This window comes from Acanthopagrus latus, chromosome 6 (genome assembly GCF_904848185.1).
Source record: "Acanthopagrus latus isolate v.2019 chromosome 6, fAcaLat1.1, whole genome shotgun sequence".
NCBI lineage: Eukaryota > Metazoa > Chordata > Actinopteri > Spariformes > Sparidae > Acanthopagrus > Acanthopagrus latus.
Genome location: NC_051044.1, coordinates 15,212,780 through 15,238,293, shown reverse-complemented (window position 1 = coordinate 15,238,293; position 25,514 = coordinate 15,212,780). Strand labels below are relative to the sequence as shown.

The 25,514-nt window shown below is 40.2% G+C and overlaps 1 protein-coding gene across 3 annotated transcripts in view; it reads left to right on the top strand.

Moving 5' to 3' along the window:
- The window catches only part of cfap20dc (CFAP20 domain containing), a 41,185-nt gene that overhangs the window by 5,670 nt on the left and 10,001 nt on the right, over positions 1-25,514 (top strand). For 2 of the 3 annotated variants that reach the window (XM_037101695.1, XM_037101694.1), the window contains 7 exons: positions 2,909-3,081; positions 3,200-3,308; positions 4,837-4,947; positions 5,047-5,181; positions 6,604-6,926; positions 21,300-21,635; positions 23,382-23,570. In XM_037101695.1, the coding sequence (XP_036957590.1) occupies positions 2,909-3,081; positions 3,200-3,308; positions 4,837-4,947; positions 5,047-5,181; positions 6,604-6,926; positions 21,300-21,635; positions 23,382-23,570 (1,376 nt within the window). Of the gene's footprint in view, positions 1-2,908; positions 3,082-3,199; positions 3,309-4,836; positions 4,948-5,046; positions 5,182-6,603; positions 6,927-21,299; positions 21,636-23,381; positions 23,571-25,514 lie in introns of those variants that run through there. The other variant, XM_037101696.1, reaches the window with a different exon arrangement.

Here is a 25,514-nt window from a genome sequence, read left to right as displayed (position 1 = left end):
TGGAGCCAGTCCCAGCTGTCTCTGGGCGAGTGCAGGGCACACCCTGGACAAGTCGCCAACTCATCGCAGGGCCTTAACTGACGGCAGAGGCCGCCATGTAAGGTGCCAACCAAACATCAGGAGCAATTCTGGGGTTCAATATCTTGCTCAAGGACACTTAAACATGCAGCTCAGGTCAGCCCGGAGCTGGGATTTGAATCAGTGACCTTCCGATCACTAGCCAACCTTCTCTACCTGCTGAGTTACAGCCGCCCTTTGGAAATTTCCATTTCTGTTTAAACTATATGAATATATATATATATATATATATATATATATATATATATATATATATATATATATATATATATATATATATATATATATATATATATATATATATATATATGTATGTATATATTTGATACAGTTGTCAATATATAGAGAATGTGTCATTTTAAATGTTGATGTATTATTATGCAGGAGATTACCCAGCTGTGTAAGTAATTACAATTAGCCTAACCTTCACCAGCTGCAACATTTAAGGGATGCATCCACATTAATGCATCCATAGCTACAATCCAATGGAAATAATGTATTATGTATATGTATCATCATACATTAGGCTGCACAGATGTTAAAACAAGAAGGCAAACACAAAGAGGAACACAACATGTCAGTACTGAAGGAACAAAAGTGCTAAAACAGGTAAAATCACAGAAAGAAACCTGTGCAGATAAAAAGATAGATAAAAGAGCAAGGTGATACAAATACGACATCAGATCAGAGGAATTAAGAACAGATAAATAGAGAAGGACAGTAAAAAGAATAAGATATAATAAATGAATTAACAATAAACAAATAAAAGCAATAAGGGACGGCAAGAAAAAGAGGACTTCATGTAAGAGAAAAATAAGAAACAGACAGATGATGAAGACAGCAAATGGAATAAAAAAAGACAAAAAAATCAATCTAAAAAGGGTGACTTGACATAAAAGTCAATTAATGTGGGTTTTAAAAGAAGTTACTGATACTGTAAGCCTTATCTCCTCAGGGTGTTTGGTTCAAAGTCGAGGGGCCCTGATGCGGTCACCCTTAGTATCAAGCCTCAACTCTGGACAACCAAATCCTGCTGTCAGATTCCAAAACTTGTTAAAAGCCCTCCAAGAAGAGGGAAGGCGAGCATAGCAGCATTTTGATACCCATGGGTTTGGAATGAGTGTCATATTCAGGTGTCCACATAATGTTCTCCTTTTAGCTCATCTCTTCTTGTGTGCATAACAGCAGGTTCATAGTCTTTGTTGTTCTCAGGTGAAGTTATGACTGGAGGCTTGAGTTTAAACAATTAGACAAAATAGCAGCTATAATCCACCAATAAAGCGGTAAATAAACACACAGAGAAAATGCTTTTTACCTAGAGACTGTGATAATAACCGTTTTGTTATCCTCATGCGAAAAATCCCGTGGTCCTTATTTTTGTGTTCATTTGCAGCTCACCTGCTTCTCAGAGAGCTGCAATTATCTGCTCGTATAAAAAGACATGCACCAGTAATCCAGTTCCACCGCCTCTGTGGCCTTTTTTATCAGCGCTTATTTATTTGTTCTGACAGCTGTCTAAGTCATGTTGAGTCAACCGGCAATGCCCATAGAAAGAGCAACAAGAAATAGCTTTCATAATTAGCATCTGCATTATTAGCATAACATTCCTAATCATAATTAAAACGATTGCTATTAAAGTGGGCATACAATTTAACTGTGACAGAGTTGCTTGGTGAATATTGTTGCTTCAGTACCCACTCTGTCAGAAAGTGTTAAAAGGAAAGATTACAGCCAGTTCTGTCACGTAGCAACAAACAAACAGTGATAGCCTCATACACCAAAGGCATTCTGGCATCAAATGTTTTTTAAGTCTGTCAACTAGCATATATATCATTGTCTTCCTTATTCCCAACACATTCTTTTTTATGTGCTGCAGCAGATTTAAAGCACGCTGAAATTTAGTCACCCCTAAACCTGGGTCATTTTCTGTGTGGTGAATGTGCCGCATCTAGGGACTTTTTCTCTTTCCTCACTGTGAGTAGAGCCAGCTCTGCTCTGCCTGTATCATCTTTACGATCCTGCGTGTTTTGTGCAATAGAAGTGTCTGCTCCCTCTGATGAGGATCAGAGAGGAAGTGCATTTTGCTGTTAGCTTCAGCGGAGGTGGTCCTAATGAGTCCTGGCATAGATGCAGCAGGGTCAGGTCATGACTCCTGCTAAAACCCTGCTGCTTTTGCATGATGTTATGGAGCAGATTGATGGATTAAAATGAAACATCAACTCAGTGAATTCAGCAGTAGAGTCTAGTTTATATTCACCCACCTTGTAATTCAGCGCACAGAATCATGGATAAAACATCATTAATACTGAACTAACAAAAGCAGCTCAGCAGCTGGACCTGATATAAGATTCATGTAATGTCTGACTGTTTGTATTTGCAATGTTCTGCAACACAGCTCAAAAACATAGAAGGCATGTTTTTAAAGTTTTATATTCACAGCAAAAAAAAGTGACTTTCAAAGGGCGTTGTGGCTAGTGGAGAAGCGGCTTCTCACTGATCTTAAAAAAATGCAGTTCTGAGTCCTTCACACTGAACTGACTGCAAGCCTGCATATTTCATCTGAACTATGTGAGTCTTGTAAATCTGAAGCGTAACCTCAGGAAGTTGAGGCGGCTAACTGATCATTAACGTGATTGACAATAAGGAAATTGCTTAAAATTTGATGGCCTACGTGCCAGGTGTTGGAGGTTCCAAGGATTCAGTAGTATTGTACCACAAGTGTCAAGTGTAGTCTTTTAATTTTAATCTAGAATATGCATCAGGATAAGATGTATTAAAAATCCTCAAGGATATCAATTATGGTCAATGATTAATGGGGATTTCTTTGCAGTTCCTGATCCATCGGCCACTGCCAGATCAAGCAGTCATCGGAGAACCAGGCCTCAGGGTGTTTCACACACAGCCTCAGGTTCACAGGTTTCAGGACCACTCACTCAGACGGGAAGAAAAAGCAGTGCCCTCTCGGTTGGGACTGATAGAAGTGTACCCTTTATCTCGAACACGGTAAACGTTTTTTTCCCCTTAATAAAACATATCTCTCTGAATGATTTGAACCATCATGTCATGAAGTACTCTAAGTTCAAAACAGAATATGTTTTTCTCCTTTCGCTCTTCCCCACAGGGATCCGCGGCCAGTAGAAAGAACCAACAAATTACCACAGAAAGTCAGAGCGTTGCCAACCTGAGCAGGAGCTTATTACACAGGGAACCCTCCCACATTCTTCTTGAGGGTAAATTTGAATAAAAGTTCGGAGTCGTTTTATCTAGTGTGCTTTTTACATCTAAACATGCCCTGGTCACCCAGCTATTCATTTGTTTGTTTCTTTGCATACCGACTGAGTTTATCTTCCACTTTCCGCACCAAAGCCGTTGACATAACATATATTGAGTTGCCACTTACGGTGCATAGGGTAGTCATGCTGACCATCATCTGGTTTCATGGCTTATGTTGCTGCTGCTTCTTCCCGGTACCTGATAGGAAGCAGCTGGAAGCACATAATGGGAGAAGCAGAATGCAGATGTAGAGCAGTTATCGTTAACGGGCAGTTTACTTGGGTTGAGGTGCAGGAACGAGAAAAGGTAAGCAGTCAGCGAAGGCAAAGAAAGCCAAGAAGGAAACTACAAAGGAGGTGTAAATGTATGAGGTGACAGGGTGGACAGCTGGATATACGAGAAAATGAACTCAAAAGATGGACAGAAACTTAGTGTATTAATGTATAATTTATAATTAGTATTTTTGAAAATTCCCTCCTGTAGAGACTACAGTAGAATCCAGTAGCTATGAAATTATTTGGATAGAGCAATGCCTTCTTTTTAAGCTCAACTTTTCGCGCGAGTGCTCAGCAATCATGATTAATTATTAAACAGATACCAATATCACCACTGCCCAGAAACCCTCATTAGTTCATAATTCACTGGAGCCCCCATGCTGGTTTGTCAGTACATAGCTTGTCTACCCCTTTCATTTCATTTGCCAACAAAGCAAATCAAGAGTATGTAGTGTCAGGTTTGCAAAGTTGTTTCACAGTGCTCCTGCTGGTTTCAATGAATATCACAATTTCACCTTCATATTAAATACTAAACTTGAGCAGTACTATGGAAGATGTGCTTTTGTGCTCACCTCACCGTTGACACTGTTATACTGTAAAACACAATGCAAATCCAAATATGCCTCTAAATTTAGAGAATTAGGAGCTAGTGAGCAGGGTCGCTTCTGATTTAGCAGCTATAAACATCCTCTCAGAGAAGAATCACTCATCTTCCTCTTTTTAGCTTGAAAATATCATGCTTAAAAGCTTGGTGTGTGACCTGAAGTGCACTGCCTGCTGTAAAACTGCACACTGTGTTCCTCTCATTACATCCTGGCAATAAGAGTGAACATGGTCATTCTTCAGTGTGCTCTTCATCGGTAAAAGCAAGATGTGAACCAACAAAATAAGAGTCCAGCTGTGATTGACCATGTTATTCCAAGCACCTAATAGCAGCTTTTACAGCCGGTAATATTCTATCCATTGAGCGTGACTGAATGCAAAAAAAGATGATTAAAATTCTTTAATTCAGCTGAACATAATGTGGCTGGATGTATTCTCTCTGCAATGAATGAATGTAAGAAGCTCAGTGACTAAAATGCCTTCATTAATAGGGATTTTCACGGCACATAATCAGTTTGCAGATACGCTTCTGGCAAGCTTCAGTAGCATTGTTGTTTAGCTGTTTTGTGTTTAAAGCTTTTCTAACGTTAAAAAGTACTGCGTGCAGGGACACCTGGCAGTTTACAGCCCCATCCCCCAAAAGACAGAGTGTTTGACAAGCTTGGATGGAAGAAGCTACGGGTCTACGGTGCTGGAAGAGAGAGGCTAGCAGCGCCAGGTGAGCTGCGTTCGCTGCATCTGATAATCTGTGAGGGTGCAGCGTGTGGTTTGGTGCACGCATGGATTAAACGGTGAGGTGTTTAATACTGGTTAACAGCTCCTTCAGATGCCGTCCCTGGTGGCCACAGGAAGAGAAGTAAAAGCAGGGAGAGGTGGACTCCTCCATCCAGTCGTCAAGGGAACAGGCAGCAACCTCTCACCCCAACAGAAAGGACGCAGCACCTAACAGCAGGTGAGGTTCACATCCGCTGCGAGTAGACAGGAAGCAGGACAGGAGAAAGAGGCGCGCTGTCAGACAGAACGATGGTTAGACAAGTGCAGGAAGACAAAAGAGAATAATATGCATGTTGAGTGATATTGATGTCTACTTTGCATGTTCTGATTTTTTCAGATTTTTAGCTCCTTTATACTTGAGAATAATACCTACTCTTAATTTATGAATTAGACACTTCAAAATATTGCATGAATTTTAATGAGCCTCATTCTATGCTGCGTACGCCATCGCTTTTGCTCCCCCTTTTTAAATTTTGCATAACCCACGTCAAGGCCATTTCCAGGATTTTTTTGCCGGAGCACCCCTGACTCGAACTCACGAAACCTCCCTGCCCCCACCACCTCCACACGGACGCACACCTACACCAGCATTGTCCTCACAAAATGAGTGTGCGTGCTCTGAAAGCTCATTTATGGATGTTTCTCCGTCGCAATAAGCTCCTGTGCTGCAGCCCTGCCCACTGACAGAAAGTAGTCAGTTCATTAATGGTAATGTGGCACATTAAATAAAAGTCACAGGGACATCTCCCGGGCCCAGGGTTTGCCACACAGTGGGCAATTAGAGGAAGTGATTATACTGTCGAGAGGTTCAAATGTGCTCACTCATTCAGATAGAGGTGCCTCTTTTCTTTGAGCTCAGGCCTATCTCGGAGTTTAAGGACTCAGCGTTTCTGGCATGCACACATGAATTGATGTGACTTAAGGTTGAAAACGATTATAACCCGTTGGATACATGGTACATTTAGGAACGTAGTGTCAGCTATTGTCCTAGATTTTTTTTCTTTCTGCTTAAACTAAAGCAGAAAACCAAAAGATTGGGATAATATCTGCCTGGAAAATAGGTGTCTAAGCCAGTTCCATTTTTAAGGATGTTTTTACAGAGCTGTCATTTCATGTGTGACAATTTTGCAGTAAACTGGTGTTCTACTGATTATGTTGTTTATATTGTTACATTCTCATTAAGGTATTAGCATAGCAGAGCTATTAACAAGAGCTACAAAAACGTCAGTGCGGGAGAAATTACTGTTCACGTTTGGCAAGCAGTGGAATTCATTACAATTCTGCATATTGTTATTATACATTTTTATGCGCACATAATCAAATGAACTTGAATGACATTAGCCACATGATGAAGGCATTTAAAACAGATTTATTACTCACTCTAATTAGATTCCAATCATTATTCTCTACCCAGTCTTTGTGGTTAAGTCCTCTGTGTGTATTCTAAAAGACTTATTCACGTATTACATAGTTTGTGCACTGAAAACCCTAAACTTCATCAATATTCATGTGCAGCAATGGATGTTTGAAAGATAAAATTTACTCCTACTTAGGTTTAAACTGACTTGTTTTTGTTTTCCCCCATGATCTTTTATTTTAGATGCGCTTAGCTGCAGTCCTGCCGAGGAAAGTTCCGGAGTTTCTCCCATAACAGCAGAGTCGCTCTCCGGCTCCATTTTGCAAGGTTTGTCTTGTGACCTGCAGGTCTGTAGCAGCTGGGAGAGTAATGAGGGGTCTGAGCCCCAGCTCACTCTGCAAGAGGAGGTGTTCACTTTCCTATCCCAGCCACATTCACCCAAACGAGGGCAAGGCCAGGGTGACCAGGAGAAGATGGAGATGGGAAATGATGAGGTTCAGAGCAAAAGTGGGAGGCGGCATGATGCCCAGCCTGAGGATGACTTTATCGGCAGTGAAAGTGATGAGGTATGTCTCTGCTCTGGGATGGAGACTCGTGCACACTCTGTACACATTCACAGACAAGTGAATTGCATCTTACAGTATGTTTCTCTGGCAAAAATGAAAATCTGCCTTAAGTATGCAAATGTGTGTTACATTACACATGGATGGACGAGCATCAGATTTCAAAAATATGATTTGTCCATTTTAAAGTGAAACTCTCGCCAAAATGCAACTTAGACTATTTTGTGAATGTATATGAGTCAAACCTTCGTGTAAAAGCATAATTATGATGAAAGAGGTACTTTTAAGATTTACCGTGTTTTCATTTTCGGGTCAAACTCATTTTCAGTGGGAGTGCTTGGGGCAAACTAGCGATAGCATAAAAATAGTTTTTTTAAAAAACACTAAGAAGGCTCGACAAAACATGAAACTTTGTTCTTAGTATCAATAGGGTCTCTACACATGAACACGAGCATTGAGAACATCGCTTGTGTACACAGAGTTTACTAAAAAAAAATAGTTTTTGAACAACTCATCTTAGCAGTTGCTTGTTCCTGTAGCAGCCATCATGGCAGCCGAGAAGTATCAATCACCGAATGCGACATAATCTGGAGGACAGTTAAGGTTACGCTGGCCCTGAGAGCTCACAGCACTGCAACTTACGAAAACACATGCAAAAAGGCAAAATAAAAGCAAATTAAGAAAACTTCTTCATCAATTTGACAACACAAGCACAGCATTTAGAAAACGCGCTGCAAAGACCACAACACAACGCATTAGAAAAATGTGCAGCACTGTATTCCTCTTCTGTGTAAAATATTCATGTCCTTATCTCATGTCCCAGTATGTTCTGATCAGTCAGTTCAAACAAGTTAGGCAGGCACTGCTCAATGCATTGGCAGTCAGCTCTGTCTGCATTTTAGCGTCAAGTTAAATGCATTTTTTCCTTTGAATATCATCACAATAATCGCTTGTGCACCAAAAACTTCACCGCTGTGGATCTTAGAGAAGGAATATGATCCGATTAGCGTCAGCAAGTCACTAACAGTAACAAGCTAACTTTTGGGTACTAATCACAGTTACACACAGTTGCCAAGTCAGTTCATTCATATAGTTTGACTATTTATTTTTCACAAGTATTCAAGTAAATTTACACACAACACACACACACACACACACACACACACATACCAATGAGGTCCTGGAGAAAAACAGTATTCTATTCTTTTTTTTAAAAAAGATAATGCTAGCTGAGCTAGCGCTACAGTACAAACATAGACAGTGGCACAGCAAAAAAAAACAAAAACAGTTACGAGCATCAGTCTGTTCAAATGCAGCTTAACGCGTTTCTCTTGACTGTCTCGTAATATGACAACATTAGTCCAAAATTGCCCCCCCCACTGAGAGTAGCCACATTAGCAAAGCAACATGCTAACACCTGGTTCAACAGGCATACAACATAAACAGTAAAATAACATAAAGCATGGCAAAACTGACAAATTCCAAGTTTTAATCAGGTCAGACTGACAGACAGTATCGATTCATTCTTGAGCTTACACAGTAACTGGACCTTGTTTATAATAAAATCTGTTTCAAAATTCACACATCCTTGAGCTTGTGAAGTTACTGGAGCAGTTTGAAGTGAAAAACATACACATACAATTCAGTAGTTTTCCAGTTGTTTTGAGGGATTCCTTATAAAATAAAGTTAATCCACTGTGTCTTTACATCCTCAGATGGGAGTAGAAGAATACTTTTGTGTTGATTCTTGCAGCCAACAACAGAGCAACTCCTGTGTTAAGCTTTTAGCTTTGTAGAGGCTCTTTGAACTAAAATGGTTAGCACACACAAGAGTTTTCCACCTGTTATGGGGATGTTTACATCAACAATAAACTTAATCCACTCAGCTCTAATGTCCTCCGATCCTGGCGTATAATGTAATGATTTGTGCGGGTCTGTGCAGTCAAAAACAGAGCTGTGCTTAACTCTTACCTTTGACGTAATGCAAGCGGATCCAGTGCCTATGAGAAAAAAACATTGCAGGCCTTTGCAGAAGCAGTGCTCAAGCCGTAGGTGGAGATGCTCAGATTGTGGGTGCAGTATTATTTAAATGGTCATCCACTTTACATAAGAAGGAGGCCAGAGTCTGAATAGCTTACTGAATCCCATGTTTTTTGACCTAGCAAGCCCATAGTACTGCCCTGCAATGTCCTACATGTATGTGCACATACGCTTGAAAGTTTTTCATAATAAGTCCCATAAAAGTCAATCCTGATTTGTGTTATCATGTTTGAATAATCCTCCCTAAAGTTGGATTTGCAAAATTCAATGGTTTTACCTTTCAGATTGATACCATAACATCCTATTTTATAATAAGACATGGATTATGTATTAAAACATGTTTTGATACCAATATCAAGTTAATGTTAGATTTGAAAACATTTTTTTTAAAGTAGGGTTAGGGTTAGGTGATTTTGGTGACACTACACTGAATATTAGTGAAGTTATTGAATATTTCTTCCAATAGAATTATGGCAAAGCACATTTTTTTTCCAAACAAACAGTTGTAGAATAACCAGCAGGAGACAATTGATGTGTGCAGTGATACTGATCACACTACACTGAATAAAAGTGAAGTTATTGAATATTTGTTGTAGTACCACTTTGGCCTCTATGGCTGTGCAATGATTTTTTTTTTTTTTTTTCAAAGGGCATCAAGGCCAAAGTGTGGGGCCGTGGCCACCAGGAAATTCCCACCCTGGTCAGCAGGGTTATTTATTATCAGATAACTTATTAATGTCTCTAAAGCATATAAAAAAGAATAGCTGCTTCTTTATGCTGAGCAGGAAAATTGTAAAGATGACTATCTTCAAAGAAATTTAGATAATTGCTTTTAATTATTAAAAACCTCATAATAAGTCTGATAATTCAGACAGTGGAACCTTGTTTTTGTTTTGAAGCTGATTATTTTAATTTTAATGTTTTAATTTTATATACTATTATAATCCCAAATTGGGAAATTCTTTTTTCCACTCACATTACACACAGGTGCACACACACACACACACACACACACACACACAGACATTTGGTGTAGAGGAGATGAGTGAAGGGGCTGCCACACATGCTATGGTGCCCAACGAGCAGTGGTAGTTGGCGACTTGCTCAAGGCCTTGCACCTCGGCAATGCCCAGGATGTGAACTAGCATTCTCCAACTGCCAGTCCACATCGTACTTAATTTGGTCCGAGAGGGACCAGCGACCTTCAAGTCCCCAAGCCAAGTCCCTACAGACTGAGCTATTGCCGCCCCCAAATTTTAGGTTAAAGATAATACATTTTGCATCAAAGTAGTGATTCCTTTGCCGAATTTTGACAACAAAGTCTTTCCCAAATGAACTCAAACTGAAGAAAAACAGTCAATTTGAAGTCAAGCATGAGGGAGAAACTACTCTAAGATATTAACACTAAATGTCAGGTTTTGGTTTCTGGTACTCAGGCACTCTTGTGTGCATGTAAAGATGTGCTTGTGTAGAAGTCAAACCAGGGTGATCTGCTAAAAACCTTCCATTTAAAACAAGCTCATGTTTGGAAAAAATGTGACCTTTGTAAACTACCGTTATGGTCCTTGCTCTCCCGAGTTGACGTGTTCTTCCAATTTTGCATTTCTGTTTGGCTCGGAGAATAGTTTTATATCTGTATTCCCCTCTGTTGAATGTGTAAAACCTTTTCAATTTCCTTGGCTGCCATTTTACATTGTTTACAAGCCAGACGTAGCTTATTATTAGCTTATTATCAGCAATGCCTCCTGGAACTACATCTCGAAACCAAATAAAACAGAAAAGGAGACTGCTTTTGAGCTGCCTTTGGAAAGGTATTAGAAACACACACACAGGTTGTGTTGCTGTGTGTTTAAATGTTTCCTTTTCAAACACAGCCTTACACTGAGCCTATCAGAACACTTTCAGTCATTACAAACGCATAGAAAAGCATTGCCATACAGTAATAGGATATAACATACAGAATGTTTCATTCTCTCTTTCTTGTTTTCTTAAACACCTACTGTTTGAACCAGAATCATGCATCTGAGCATTGGATTCTCTAACCGCAGCCATCCTCCTCTCAGCATTTAAGTCCGCCTGTGGACGTTACAGAGCCTCAACGGCCTGATTCAAACTCTCCAGCACCGGACTCCAGTGTGTAACGCTAACTTAAGATATTAGCGTGTAGCTTTATTGTATGGCTATGTAGCTAGCTAAATCGAAAGCTAACTAGGGATTGACAGTAACAGATAAAGCTTAGCTTGTAAAGATGTGCTAGTCAGTTGGGTCGGCTGGTTAAACAGCTCACCTAACGTTCACTGTTATGTTTATCTTCCCCTCACAGTAGACACCATCAGCCATGTTAATTTTTCTGAAGAAAAACTGCTAAGTGAAAAGATGCACTGAAGATTATTGTTGTTATTTTTTTCTGTAAGAAAACTGCTTGGAGTAGAAAAGTAAAACTGTACTTGTACTTGTATTTGTACTGTAATGTGGTATATCATTTTCTTTTTGTTAGAATTGATATTATAAAATTGGTATCAGAAAAAGTATCGCTTAGGAACCGGTATCGAAGTAAAGGTATCGGTATTGATACCGGTATTGAAATTTCTTGATTGATACCCAGCCCTTCGCATTGTAAGCTTGTCGTCAGCCGTGCTGTCAACCTGTGTTACAATAGTGCTTGTTAATGTCAATCAAAGCCAGTGTGCAGTGTTCTTCTCTTTCAAAACACAAGCATTGTAACCCAGCGCTCCCAAGCGTACTGCCACAGTTTTCTGCTAGAAAGAAACAGTATGTGGACATAGCTATAAGTACTTTGATTTAGTGCATGAAAAAGCCTGCAGAAAGATGATTTTTTTCAAGATTTTTGTATGTCCTCGCTTCACACCAGCTTTATGTGAGACGGTCATTTTGGAAGTGACTATTCTTCAGAGAGGAAAATAAAAGAGCCACACCTGTATGTATAGTGATATCCAAGCAAAACACAGTTTCCAAGAGAGCAAGATGGCTGTTCCCACTGATGTCAACACAATACATATATTTGATAACCAGAGATTTTTTGAGGTATAAACTACACTTCAACAGGCTGGAGTATGCTGAAATGTTTTGCTGTGGTGGATTTTTATGATCGCCAATGGAGCAAGGCAATGTCTGGTGGAGCACAAAGCTGCAAACTGCACATTACCTCAGATAAGCGGGAACCATACTGTGGGATCACTGGAGTTATTTTTGTATCTGCCCATTCATGTTCCCCAAAAGTAGCTGAGTTAAGTTCATTTATAGGTTCCCTGTGGATTTCTTTTAAACCTGCAGTAGCGTTATAGAGCAGTTTTTCTATTAGTGAGTCCCTGTTTTATTCCATCTCGGGCATGCCCACATGGACACGGGTGGGTGACACAGTACATGGGCCTGCCAATGGTGTCAACCCATTCTGTTGATCTCCTGCTAGTTTAACATACCTTAAAAAGAGAGTGTTTTAAGATGAAGGAAATGGATTCAACACATATGTCAGACATCAACGATGAAATGTGTTTTGATCATAAGTTTTGTTTGTTTTCAAGAAAACTCCTCAGGGTGCATTTAATACTTTCACTTTTCTCTCAAAGGTTATGTTGGCTGTTTATAGTAGCTTAAACACTTTGTTAATGCTGTGTCTCACTGGCCAGAGTCGAACCACCTGCCAACAAGAAAAACCTTTTTAAAAACAGTAGGATACTGTTGGTATAAATAAAAGAAAAGTCAGCACCAGCTTGCTGCTTTAGACTTCAAACTGAAACAACTCTGTATAGCGATGTAAACACCTCTGAACAGTACTGTTGATCAGATAATCCGCTCTGGGTGAGGGACAGAAGAGTTATTTTTAAAGGGACTGAAGGGACTTTTACTTATTTTTGCTAATTTGCTAACTTGCAACAACAACAGCAACTGTGGCAGGGTAGCATGGTCAGGAGGTGTGTGTGTTTGATTTCAGGTGTAAATAACAATCAACATGCTACACAGACACCAATTAAGTAATGAAATGGCATTGTTTATTAGCAAATAATGACAAAAGATTTAATTTATTAACAGGGAAGGTCACATATTTTCTCGATGATCATGAAACACATTGTGTTGTCACAAGTTCCAATCACACTGCTCTTTCAATGCGGGAATCATGCACCAGTAGTCTGCCTCACTTTCTGTGTGAAAGTCACAGATGTTGAGAGGGGGGACAGTTTCGCTCTGGATCTGATCCACCTCCAGAGGACATATCTGATTTTGTTCAAAGTCTGACAGCTAAACAGATCCTTCAGTCATCACATAAAAGAGAAATGTACCACAGTGGAACCCACAAAGCAATGTTACAGGACCAAACAACAGTGGTGTGGTAACTCATAGAGTCTTTGGCATCTTGTGAGGAAAAAATTACAGCATCCATACATGGAGAAATGAAAAAGTGAAAACAGCATCCCTCTCTGCGAGTGAGAGTGGGCTGTGAAAAGGGCTACAGTTTACATAAGGACCCAAACACAAGACAGACTGAGGCAGGCAGGTAACCAAAGGCCAATTTTAATAAAGTAAGCTTTAATCCATAAAATCCAAAGTCAAGCAACAAAACTGACAAAAACAGGCTGGAGCAAAACCTAAAAGAACCAAAGAGAAAAACAAAAGCGAAAAGAAGCTCAGCGAACACAGTACAGAACAATACAGAAACAGGAGGGCAGAAAACACGAGGAGCAACACAGAGACACTGGGAGCAAAACAGACAAACTGACAAAGAGAGAGGGAAAGACAAGGACCAAAATACACAGGAGGCTAATCAGGATACTAATTAGGACAATTACAAAGGAGCGAAAACAAGAGAAAGACAGGAAATAACACAACATGACACATGAGGATGAACCTTGCAAAATAAAAGAGGGAGCAATAAATAAACCAAAAACCCAAACCATGACACATTTGATAAATTACCATTTAAACAGCAGCAGCTGCGGTGACTCATGTTCAACTGTGTTATACCTATGGTTGCAGATAAGCTGCTTAGCTCACAAGTCCAAAACGATAGATCGAATCATAAATCGTAACGGATTCCTATCAGGTCATTTGTGGCAGAAAGGAAACAACTTCATCCATGGTAACCACCAAGCCTTACAGAGACTGAGTGAGTTTCTACTGCTCTGTGTGCAAGGCAAGACAGCTTTATTTATACAGCACATTTCAGACACAGGCAATTAAAATTACTTCACATTGGAGCAACATTCAAAATCAATAAGCAATAAAGCCCTAAAGTTGAAATGAAATTGGATACAAATGCAATAAAATACAAAGAGACAAATATATAATAGACCAGAAATACAGTTGCAGTTACAGTGTAGTAATACGTTTAAGATGCTTCCATCACAACAAAGGGGAGAAAATGCAAGAGTGAAACCAATCACATGACACACAACACCTTTACGAGAAATCAATCCACTCCATACCTCCCCGATGCGTCACAGCGCGGTGGTTTATCACAATACAAGCACACAAGCAGCACGGAGACCAGCAACGGCAGCAGTTATTCACCATGAAGAGATGAAACTGGAAAACAACATTAAAAACCACTGCTGTGAGAAGTGGAGCCGATGGTTACGCGCTGTAGCAGTCAGAGCGGAGTAGGAGAGAAAACAGCTCTCCAAGAGCTAAGAGGCAGGATGGAGAGCGCAAAGTTAGAGCACCCCGAATAACAATCACTCCGAAAAACAAACACTCGATACAGAGTGAGTCATTGACATCGGCATCCATAGCTGGACGTGAATGACAGAGCAGTAGGAGTTAATTGATAAAAAGAATAGTTAGAATTCGAATAACTTTTCTTTTAAATCAAACATGTTCAGATATGCATTTGAAGTATTTTTGTTTTGTTTTGTTTTTTTCACACGTGGCTTTACCCTGTCACGTGATCTGCTACTGCGTAACATTTTTTAAAAAAAGATATTGAAACCACTACAAAATAGCAGATTAACTGAAAAACTGTAAAAAGATGAATTATTATTAATAATAATAATAGTAATAATGAATAGAAAATGGGGCCTAAATATAGCAAACTGACCTCATATGATTCAGCTGTGTATTACGTTTTGACCTACTCTTGTTTCCTAAAAAATAAAGTTGTCACACTTCAAGAGATGACAGGATGTCAGGGCTGGGGATTAGTTAGCATTTCAACATTGGTAAATAAGGCTGAAGAATTTGTTATTGTTCCTATTGATGATATTAGAGAAGAAGACAAATTTGGCCACCATAACTGTATATTAGACTTACAGACATATATTAGGCCTCTCTTGAAAAAAAAAAGTTGTGAATGTGAAGATGTGTTGTTCTCCATTTGCACTCAGCTTTCCTGTGTTCTCTTCACTGACTTGTAACAGCTGGGGTGTTTCTCTCCATGGTGCCTTTTGCTTGGCAGAGATGTTTTGTACCTTTTCAGGTGCAATAGCTTTAATGTCTTTCAGAGCGCTTACCGTTGAAATTATCAAACAGGGAAACAACAGACTCTGATGTTAAGCTTACTGACATAGACATTGCTTCCATTAAACGGTTTCACTGTCGTCCCTGACAAGAGATAACAAAAAGCCGCACTGTCATGTTATCAGTAAGAATTCATAGAGGACCTCAAGGTCCGTAAATTCTTAACAGCAGGGTTTTTGGTGTGCCTTTGAACCCAGTGCGAATATATTTGGAGAAGGCAAGATCCCCACATAACTGTTTACATTTAAATTAGCCCTTGAATAAAGCAGCAATGCCATCATTTCTTTCAGGTCTACAAGCATTCATGAAATGAAAGCTTGGAAGGGCTGACTCAGTGAGAAGTAATAAACTGCTCCTGTTATCTAGCCACGCTTCAGTTTAAAGCACACATTCCAGATTATATGTAGTGGTAAGATCATTAATTAAAACATATTTGTTGGTAAGAGATTTAATATTCAGCAGAGCTGCCTTTGTAGAACTCATGGGCAACTTGACTGATTATGTCAAGCTATGATATGCTGAGCCAGATTTCCACTCTGTTAACACCCTGTTGCTGCAGTTCCTGGAACATCATAATCAAGTTGCTTCAGGACTAGGGCTGAGACATATGGACCAAATTTCATCCCTGTATTTTCAGGCTGAATGGCAATAAATGATTCATATTCTTGGTAGTTTCTACAAAGTAGGCTATATGTTCAGTCGTTAAAAAAAAAGCTTTCCCTGTTTGAAAATATACAGCCACAAAACATGCAAAGAAGAAACTATACATTATTTAATAGCGTATAAGTTAACTTTTTTTGGACCTCATTTTCTCTTTTAGAGTATAAAAGTATCAAGTAAATTTAAGTTTGAGAATTTTAAAATTTGGTGTCAGCAAAAGCTATGATTCCACATCATACCTTGTTTCTGAAATATATCGATATACCTTAAAATGTTAAGGTGCTGACCAGCACTATCCACGGACATCACTGAAACTGACCAATCACATTTTCTTTTTGTCACAGATTAGAAACTGAGAAAAAGACCAGAAAAATACATTCATGGGAGAAGTCATTATTCCAAACACGTGGTTATTGTGTGAAAGGTTATATTTCAACTCTAAGTGCTGTATCATAGGCAACTGGATCTGTTTCAGTTTCTTGAAGATGTTTCACCTCTCATCCAAGAGGCTTCTTCAGTTCTAACTAACAGGAGGGGAGTTGCAGGCTTTTAACCTCTGTGTGGGAGTGTCCTTACAGAGTCGTTAAGGACATGTGTGAGCTCTGAGTTTCAGTGTCGTTAGGGCCACTTGTGGCTCGTTGACTTAACTGGCCTTCATGTGGGTTAGAGGCTAGGTGAGCCCGGGTGTGAATGGTTGTTAAGCTGTCTGGGGAGAGAACTCAGTACTAAGTAAGGTTAAGGAAGGACACACCCACACAGAGGTTAAAACCCTGCAACTCCCCTCCAGTTAGTTTGAACTGAAGTACTCTTGGATGAGAGGTGAGACATCTTCAAGGAACTGAAACAAGTCCACTTGCCTACTATACAGCACTTACAATTACCATTACGTGGATGACTGAGAACCCATCATCAACACGTGATATTTTAACCCAATCCTGTTTCCCTAAACCAAGCCAAGAATTTTTGTTGCTTAAACCAAACCCACTATTTGTGTTGCCTTAATCAAACCAAGTGTTTTTGTTGCCTTAACCTAAAGTAAGCAACAGAAAAACAGTGAAACAGCAATATAAAACTGAAATGACAGAGAGAATAATTTGTGAACTTAAAAATAACAGGTGAACAGTGTAAATGGAATATGAATGCTATACTATAGCTTGGTTTTCATCACCATGGTGTAAACTGAAGTGGCGGTCCTGTAGTATCATCAATTACGATAATCCAGGAGCAACACCAACGCACAATATCAGATAAACCAAACAGATAAACCTGATTTGACGATTGAGCAGTGAGTACAATTATCCTTTTATTACCAATCCAGGCAGAACTAGAAAACCACAGGCACACGCGGTTCCAGCTTTTCCTAGGAACATTCATGAGTGCCATTGTCCTTGTAATCTGGACCCAACTGTGTTTTGTGCACAACCAGTTGTACTAACAAGATGATTAGGGGAGAAAAAAAGTAGAATGTAGAATGAAGAATGGATGAGGGCTATGGTTGGTCCCAGCGGTGTCCAGCCTCTTTCATTTAGACAGTAAGCTCCGGGAGGCAAGTAAAGGGGGAGGCGGCAGTGACTGGTGAGGAGGAAGAACTGGATGGAGTTCGAGGAGGTTGGGGAAAGTGAATCCGCACCGGTGGTAGTAGACGTGTGATGGAGACTCACTCTCTTCGTTCTGACATCCCCCATGCTTTAAAGTCAGGTCATTTCTTCAGGCTGAAATTGCTGCTGTCCTCAGAGGTTTCTGGTGTGTGGTGTTGTGTCTTGTCTTGTTTTGATTCCTCTCGTCTCTTGTCCTTGGCAGAGGGAGCACATGGATGAAACAAGAAGTAAAATGGATTGGAGATGAGATCTTGGCAAATTTCATCCGCTATATCATACAGAGGTGTTTTTGGTGTCTGCATGAAGGGTACATGCAGTTGAAAGCCTTGTGTTCAGCTGCGTCAGTCAATCTCTTGACTCCTGTTCTGATTGGTGGTGGTGGGTCATTGATGAACAACTTGGCAATCAAGGGGGTGGGTGCGTTCAGTAGATCAGTTGTCTTGTTTCATTGCTACTGATGCTGTTTCATAATGTCATTAGTCCCAATGTGCTCTATGATGATTTTCGCAGCAAGAATATGTGGGATTCTATCTATTATGTCAGAGACCAGATCCTCAGGAGAGCTGTTTGTTTCAACCTTCACACTACTTTTGCCTTTTACATCTTTAATAGCAAAGTGAGTCAAAGACAGTTAGAGTTTGAGGCCCAGTTAGTCTTTCCTGTAGCATTTTGCTTTCAGAATTACTCAAAGTCTGTACCCTGCTGTGTGAGGATAAGAGGTTATCCTGGTCATCTGACAGAGATCCACAGTGCTGCAGCAGTGGTGCAAATCAAATTCAACTTGTACGCTTGCTTGTCAGGAAGGCTGCTAACTCTCCCCTTTTTTCAGCTGTCCATGGCTGTGTCCTACTGAGCACAGGGGCTGATGAGGCTCTCTGCCTGAATGGTAGCGCGGACCAGCCAGTAGCATCTCAAATCTTGGGCTGCTGGGTCCTGGCTGTCATTCGTCTCGCCATGTCCCAGGGAATTGATTTATTCTTTGGCAACAAATCTGCGAGTAGTTGTCCCCTCCTGAACTCTCCTGGTGCATGACAGACAGCCCTCCCTTTTTTAACTAGTCTTGTTGGTGTTTCTTAGCCCTATGTTAGCATTCTCTTGGTGTCCACTGTTTAGAGTCCAAGAAAAAGTGCTATCGCTCCTACCCCGTCCGTTCACTTCCACAGTCAATGGAATTAAGTTTCAACCACTGCAATTTTCTGAGATTTAAAAAAAGTCAGCCATGGAAATGGGGGGGCGTCTTTCTGGTAATGATTGTCCAATTCTCCATCCAGGCTGGATGGAAATCTGTTAAGTAGTTTTTGTGTTGACAGACCAACCAACCAACAAACACTGGCAACAACATAACCTCCTTGGCAACAGTAATAATTTAAACTGAGTGGAGATCGAGTGGCAGTTTTTTTGAGCAGTAGGAAATCATTTACTGAGCATATGTGAAAGAAAGTAAAATGTTTAAATGTTTATCTGTGTCGACTTGACTGAAATCACGTTTAAGTTACTAGCAAGGTCAAATTTGTAACATGCAACTGATTTCTAAGGTTACTGATTCCAGCTTTGCTCAAATAGTTGTACAGTATTAAGTGCAACACAGGTGATGATACAGTTTTTAAAATATCACCTAAGCTTTGCTGTGTTATAAGCTTAGCTTGGAAAAACCACATCTTCTGCCACGCTGGCTGTAGTGATAAATCAGAATCTGTTTAGTAGCCTTCTGACACAATTTGGCCTGATTTTGATTTTTATTCATTTGCGGCAGATTGCTCATTTCTCAACTCGGGGCAATATCATCTTTCAAGGTGTTGCATCAGGTTCATGCAATTCTTTTGAGCAAACGTTTGTTCTTAAACATAGAGAAATATTAAAAGCAAAACAAAGCAATGAACGCTCACTGTCTGAACTACTCTGAGTCATATGAGATACAGTAGACCAAGGTAACGCGGGTTATATTTTCAGCGAAATGTAGTTATTTTAATGCAGTAATAACCAAAAGAATGGAGTACGCAGGAGTATGATAATAAGCTGTCATGACACTTGCACTCTAACGCTAGCCAAACAGCTACATGCCATTAGCGCACAGGTTGCTCCACACACTTTTTCACGCACACACTGCAGACTCTCATGCCCACAGTCACACCTTTATCAGGCTTTTCAATAAAACATGCAGCTCATTGTTTATTCACTTGCACTTACGAAAATGATAAAGCGTGGAAAGAAAAGAGAAAACAAATAACAGATGGGGCCGATGAGCTAAGAAACCTCTAGGGGCTTATGATAACCCTTCACCCCAAAACAAAGCTCTGAGATGAAAGAAAACACCTCAAAAAGAGACAGCAGAAGGAAGAAATAAAGCAATAGAGAGACGTGCAGTTCTGAAAGAAGCTTCAAGCAGTTTAATTCATGAGAGACAGAGAATGTCTATATTATGAATTTAGGATTTACTGGCAATCTGGTTGTAAGTATTCTGCATATTCTGCAATTGTAATCCTCTGTATCCCATAGAGAATTGATAAAAGCTGCTATGAACAATTTGAAGTTACAGTGTTAACTCAAACTTTCTGTATCTGTTTGTAAAGCAAAGATATGAAATTGAAGGTGATTTGTTACCTAAAATGTCCAGAACAACACCATTAAAGGAGCGCTCCACCATGAACATGTGTTTTGAATAGGAATGGTGGCCCTAAAAACATTTATAGCGTTCTCCTTCATGGGCAACACAGCTGTGGTCAGCTTTGATTCAACAGTGGTTTTCAACTGCGACCCAATTTCACTGCATAAAAAAAAAAAAAAAAGAAACTTTCTTTGTCCATACGCTCAAACCAAAGCAATCATATTTTTTCCAGTATAGCCACTTGGCCGGGTTTTGGATGCCGCGAGCATGCTTTTATGTATGCACCTACTACACTCACATTTGTGTGTGGCTCTAAGGATGGTCGTTTGGTTTACCTGTGTCGTGAGTGACAGAAGTGGTTTTTGCTGCAGGAATTTTTAAATAAAGTTTCCCAGGTTGTTTTTTATTTTACCCGCAGCGAAACTGGGTCAGACTTGGAATCCATTGTTACTGCTGCCGATCCAGGTGCCATCCTCAAAAAAGGAGCGAGTTACAAACTTATCCGAGTCACGTATCTTTTCAAGCCTACAGGGATGAGTGTTTGATATTCAGAACTTTGGTTTTCGGTTGAGTATTCCTTTGATGTTGAGGGTGAACCGTGCGCTGAGTCCGTACGTACAGTGTGTTATGTAACCTGATTGGTAGGCGACAAATTTTTAACTACATCAATGAGTGTTAACTTTGAAATTGAGGGTTAGAAAGATTAGCAGACTTAAGGAGAAATGCCATTAGCCTTTTAAAAGAAAGGTTAATTTGAAGCGATGGCCCCAACACCTGGTCAATCCCAATGACTGTATGCCATCTCATTATCATGTTTCATTAAGCACACATCAATCTAAAGGGCAGAACATAACATCAAAGTTATTCAGCTAACACCAGAATATTCCAAACAGACTGCTGTATATTCTTAGTCTAGTCTTGGGTCATGACTAATCATCTTTTCTACAGCGTGCCAGTCATTTTGAATCAATACTGCTCACTTAGTCCCTGTGTTTCTTTCAGGATGAGAGCTACACCACATTCCAGCATCAGATAACAGGTGAGTCCAACCCTGCTACTCCCAGATCTCCCAATACAACATTTGATGTCCATCCTGAGTTTCAGACAGCACAAGAAGAGCTCAGTGCGGCCCCCAGCAGTTTGCAGTCTCCACCCAGTGGGAGAGCTGAACCAGCCGGGATTGTCCCCACACGCTGCCTCTCACCCAGCGCGACAGCCAGCAGGCAGGAGCACGGGAAGTGTGAAGGGATAGTAAACCGATATGTGGACGGGAACAGCAGAGTGTCACTCTCCCAGAAACTTCTGCAAGAAATCAAATTGGATGACACACGGCACAAGGTACTGCCTCACACCAGGCTTCATCCAGAGTGCTATGGCTCTATATAGTGTTTTTTAGGACAAAGAAATAAGTATATAAAATGACTATTATTTTGAAGCTCATAGTTAACTAAATAGCTGTGGATTGGCCATCACCCCTAATTACCTCCACTCTGCAATGCCCATGTTTGATGCTACATTATATTCCCACAAAAGACATTGCCAAATTGGATAACCTCTCGCTGTGTCAACACTCACAAAGCAAGCGTGCTCATTATTTATCACGTAGATGTCACATTCACCCGCAAAAAACAAGCTTGACATCTCAACAAACGCCTCCTATATTTGCAGCGGCAAGCTGACTTTATCAATTTGTATCATTAATGCTTTTTGATTTAACGTTTAATGTCATCATTGAGGGAGAGAGTGAGAGTAAGCACGCTGTTTTATGTCCTGGCGAAGAAGATATAATCTTTCAACTACAAACATTTATGAAATATCTTAATCAAATGCGTGAAATGGAAGGGGATGCTCATAGTCCGAATAATCAAGGAGAATTAACTACAGAGGTTTAAGCTTCATTAAGAGCATGTTTTTCTTTTATGGCTGGCAAATTTACTTCTTAGTCTCAACCACTCTCAAGAATCCCTGTAGGCAACTGTTTCCTCCAAAAATAAAAAGCTTCGAGAAACACACTATTCACCCAACATCAAACAACAGACAAACAATGTTATTGAGTGGATGGTAAAAAATTTGTACATCTACAAGAGCAGGATCAACCAAATAGCCAAATATTATCGTCGTAAGTTGGCAGAGATCACAACTGAATAAAAATAAATAGTGTGAATATTTTGATGTTTTTTTTTCTCCCTCAAAATTGATTAATGCAGCCTGGTTAAATAAACATTAGTTTGACTAAATTCCATTGGAAAGTGTTTGTTTACAGTCTTCAGTAGGGCTTGGTTCAATTCTCATAATTTACTGTTACAATTATATTCATCTTCAGCTGGGAGCTGCCGAGTGAGTTTTGGAGGCCTTGTGGCAAATGTGCAGCTTATTAAAAGCTCTGACTTTACCCCGTCAAGCTGTCGCGCTTTGCCCAAAATAATGTGCGGTCACCGCTGATTTGGACAGCTATGGAGGACTTGCGAAAACGTTTCTAATGCCGTGCTGCGATGGATCAGACTTTGGTCTGTTACAAATTGAGCCGCTGCTCCGGTTGAAAAGATCCAGGATCAGAGGATAGTCAACTGGAAAGATCACAAGACCTGAAGTGAGATCTGTCACTTGGCTGCTACTTTCTGCATTTACACAACTCACTGCTGAGACATATCCCAGCATCCTTCATCAGTGCAGCTCCTGACTGTCGATTTGTGCCAACTCCGGCAGACAGCATGCGGGGAAAGCTTTGACTGAAAGGTTGTCAAAGAAATGTGACAAGGAGTTTGTTTCCCTCCCTGCAGCACTGCTTTACTGACTGCCAGTGATTCAGCACCAGGGCAACAGCAGGCTTACTTGCATTTTGTCACAAATCAAGTTAGCATATTGCTCCATAGATCCCGCTCTTAAAAAGATTCCTTAGAGGGTCAAAACAATGAATTATGTGCAGCTCTGCCCTGAGCTCTGTCTGGGACTACTGTCTGCTCCTTTACTATTCAAACTATTGTGTTGGTTGCACAGAAGAAAAATTGCCTCAACTTGCAAGGCACTGTCATTGGGATTAACTCCATGTATGTAATTTCTGTGTCACGGGTGATCATTTTAAAGGCAGGAGACAACAGTCTTCGAGTTCATGGGGATGATGATGAGGAGCTTCGAATGCTGGCAAGTCTAAAAAGGGAGCAGGAGGAAGATGAATGTAGAGCCTCGGGCTTCAGTGCATCTCAGATCCACCAGTGTAACGTCAGCATCAGCGTGAGCAGTGACGATGCCTCGACCTGGACCCACATCTTCACGGTATGTGCCGTCATACTCTGCGACTCTTGATCTTTTTTTGTTGTTGTTGTTGATGCTTCGCTCACTACCGACACTTATGCGCAGCTCATCTACTATTTACAATAATTAGCTGGTTGTCTGCCTTTATATCTCCCATCTGGAATAATTTTTTTGACCCTGACTGATCCTCACCCTTGCTAATTTCCATTTCAAGCCCCCAACTTACACTACCATAAAGTGCTAATGCACCTCGTTCTCAGGCATGTTTTCTGCATTACAAAAGATTATGGAGATAGAAACACATTAATTGGCCTCTTACAGCTTTTAAACGTACACTGGTATATTATCCACCGTTCCCCCAGTGACAAAAAAATTTTTTTTAGGTCATTTGAAATTATCCCCAGAAGTCTTTTTTTAGAATTCAAAGATGGTATAGTTTGCTCTTGGCTATTGAAGGTCATGTAGATCTATGGGCCATTAGCATAAGCACAGTGCACTTATGAAGAGAGAGCACCGCCCCGCCTGGTCCTACTGGGTCCTCTGAAGGATCCCCTGTGAATACATTAATTACAGATGCTCGAGGTATAGGCTTGTTACCGTTTCCACACATGCAGGTATCCGTTAATACGCTGAGATTCAAGCAGGAAACGATGAACAGCAGTATTACCGCAGGGATTATCATCTCATGGTTCCTATTTCTGAGGACACGGCGATGTGGTCACCAACAAAAACATGTATCTTTATTAGACCTTGCAGCAGTAGGTAGAGTTTTCCACAGGGACGGATGAGATTTACATCTGACTTCATCAAACCCTGAAGTGATGTTTTCAGAATCAGCTGCAGTGCTTAACAATTCTAAATACATATGGCAACAGCACCACCATCAGCATATTAAGGAAAGGCTTGCCAGTAAAGAGAGAGGAAGAGAGATAAGGAAGTAATTTTTCAAGTATAGTTTTAATGATATTGTTACAAATAAAACTTTTACAAGACTTAAGTGTCTGTGAAAGTTATAAAATAGGAAATGAGAATGGGATCGAGGAAGGGAATCGTCATTGTCTGGGGATCTGACTCCTCCATAAGAACTGACAGGTCATTTCTTGTCCCAGGATGCTGTGGTTTCGAGCAGCCCTGCCATTGCCACTGTCTCTGCGGCTGAAACTGCCTTACCAGCTCAGATATACCACTGCTCCATTTATTCGGTTGATAACAAAATAATCACTTTATAGAATGTATGATTGTGTAAATCCAGATTTCAGACACCTTAACATGTGGCTATGGATTTGATACTGATATTTGAGAAGATATTTTTTTTCTTCTATCAGACCATGATGTCTGATTACAGATGACAGACTGAAGCCAAGATAAGAAACACTCACAAAGTAAAACTCATACAGAAATCTGTCAGTATAAAATACTCAGCCACTCTTGGCTCCATAAGTAGATATCTCTCCTTCATAATGAATTTGTGTCAGCCACAATGAACTTCAGTGGTGATGCTGAATAGTTGGTTTTGACATAAAGGTGAGCCATCAAATGCATCTTTTGATGTGGTTGAGACTTTAATTAAAAGTCTCATCCACATCACTCCTCATAATAGGTGGCAGATTTTTACAATTAATTACTGATGAGAGCCACGTGAAGGACTAAATCCAAGCTCAAATGTTTTTAAGGTTTTAATAACGAATCTGGGATTGGCACCTTCAAAATTAGAGTAGATAATTGTCAGACTTAGCTGTCCATATAAAAGTGATGAGACAGTGCTTCTGCCAGTCAGCGTTAGTGCCAGAGGCTCTCACAGTAGATCATTATATCTTTCCGGTTCAAACAGCAAGAGCAAATTAAAGAGTGGAAACAAGGGAGTTGATCTATTTCTTTATTGTATGTATTTTATTGTTTCATTTGTGCGTCCATGACTGGCAGCAATGTGGGTAAGTTTATTTGAAAAATATGAATCTGGAAGTC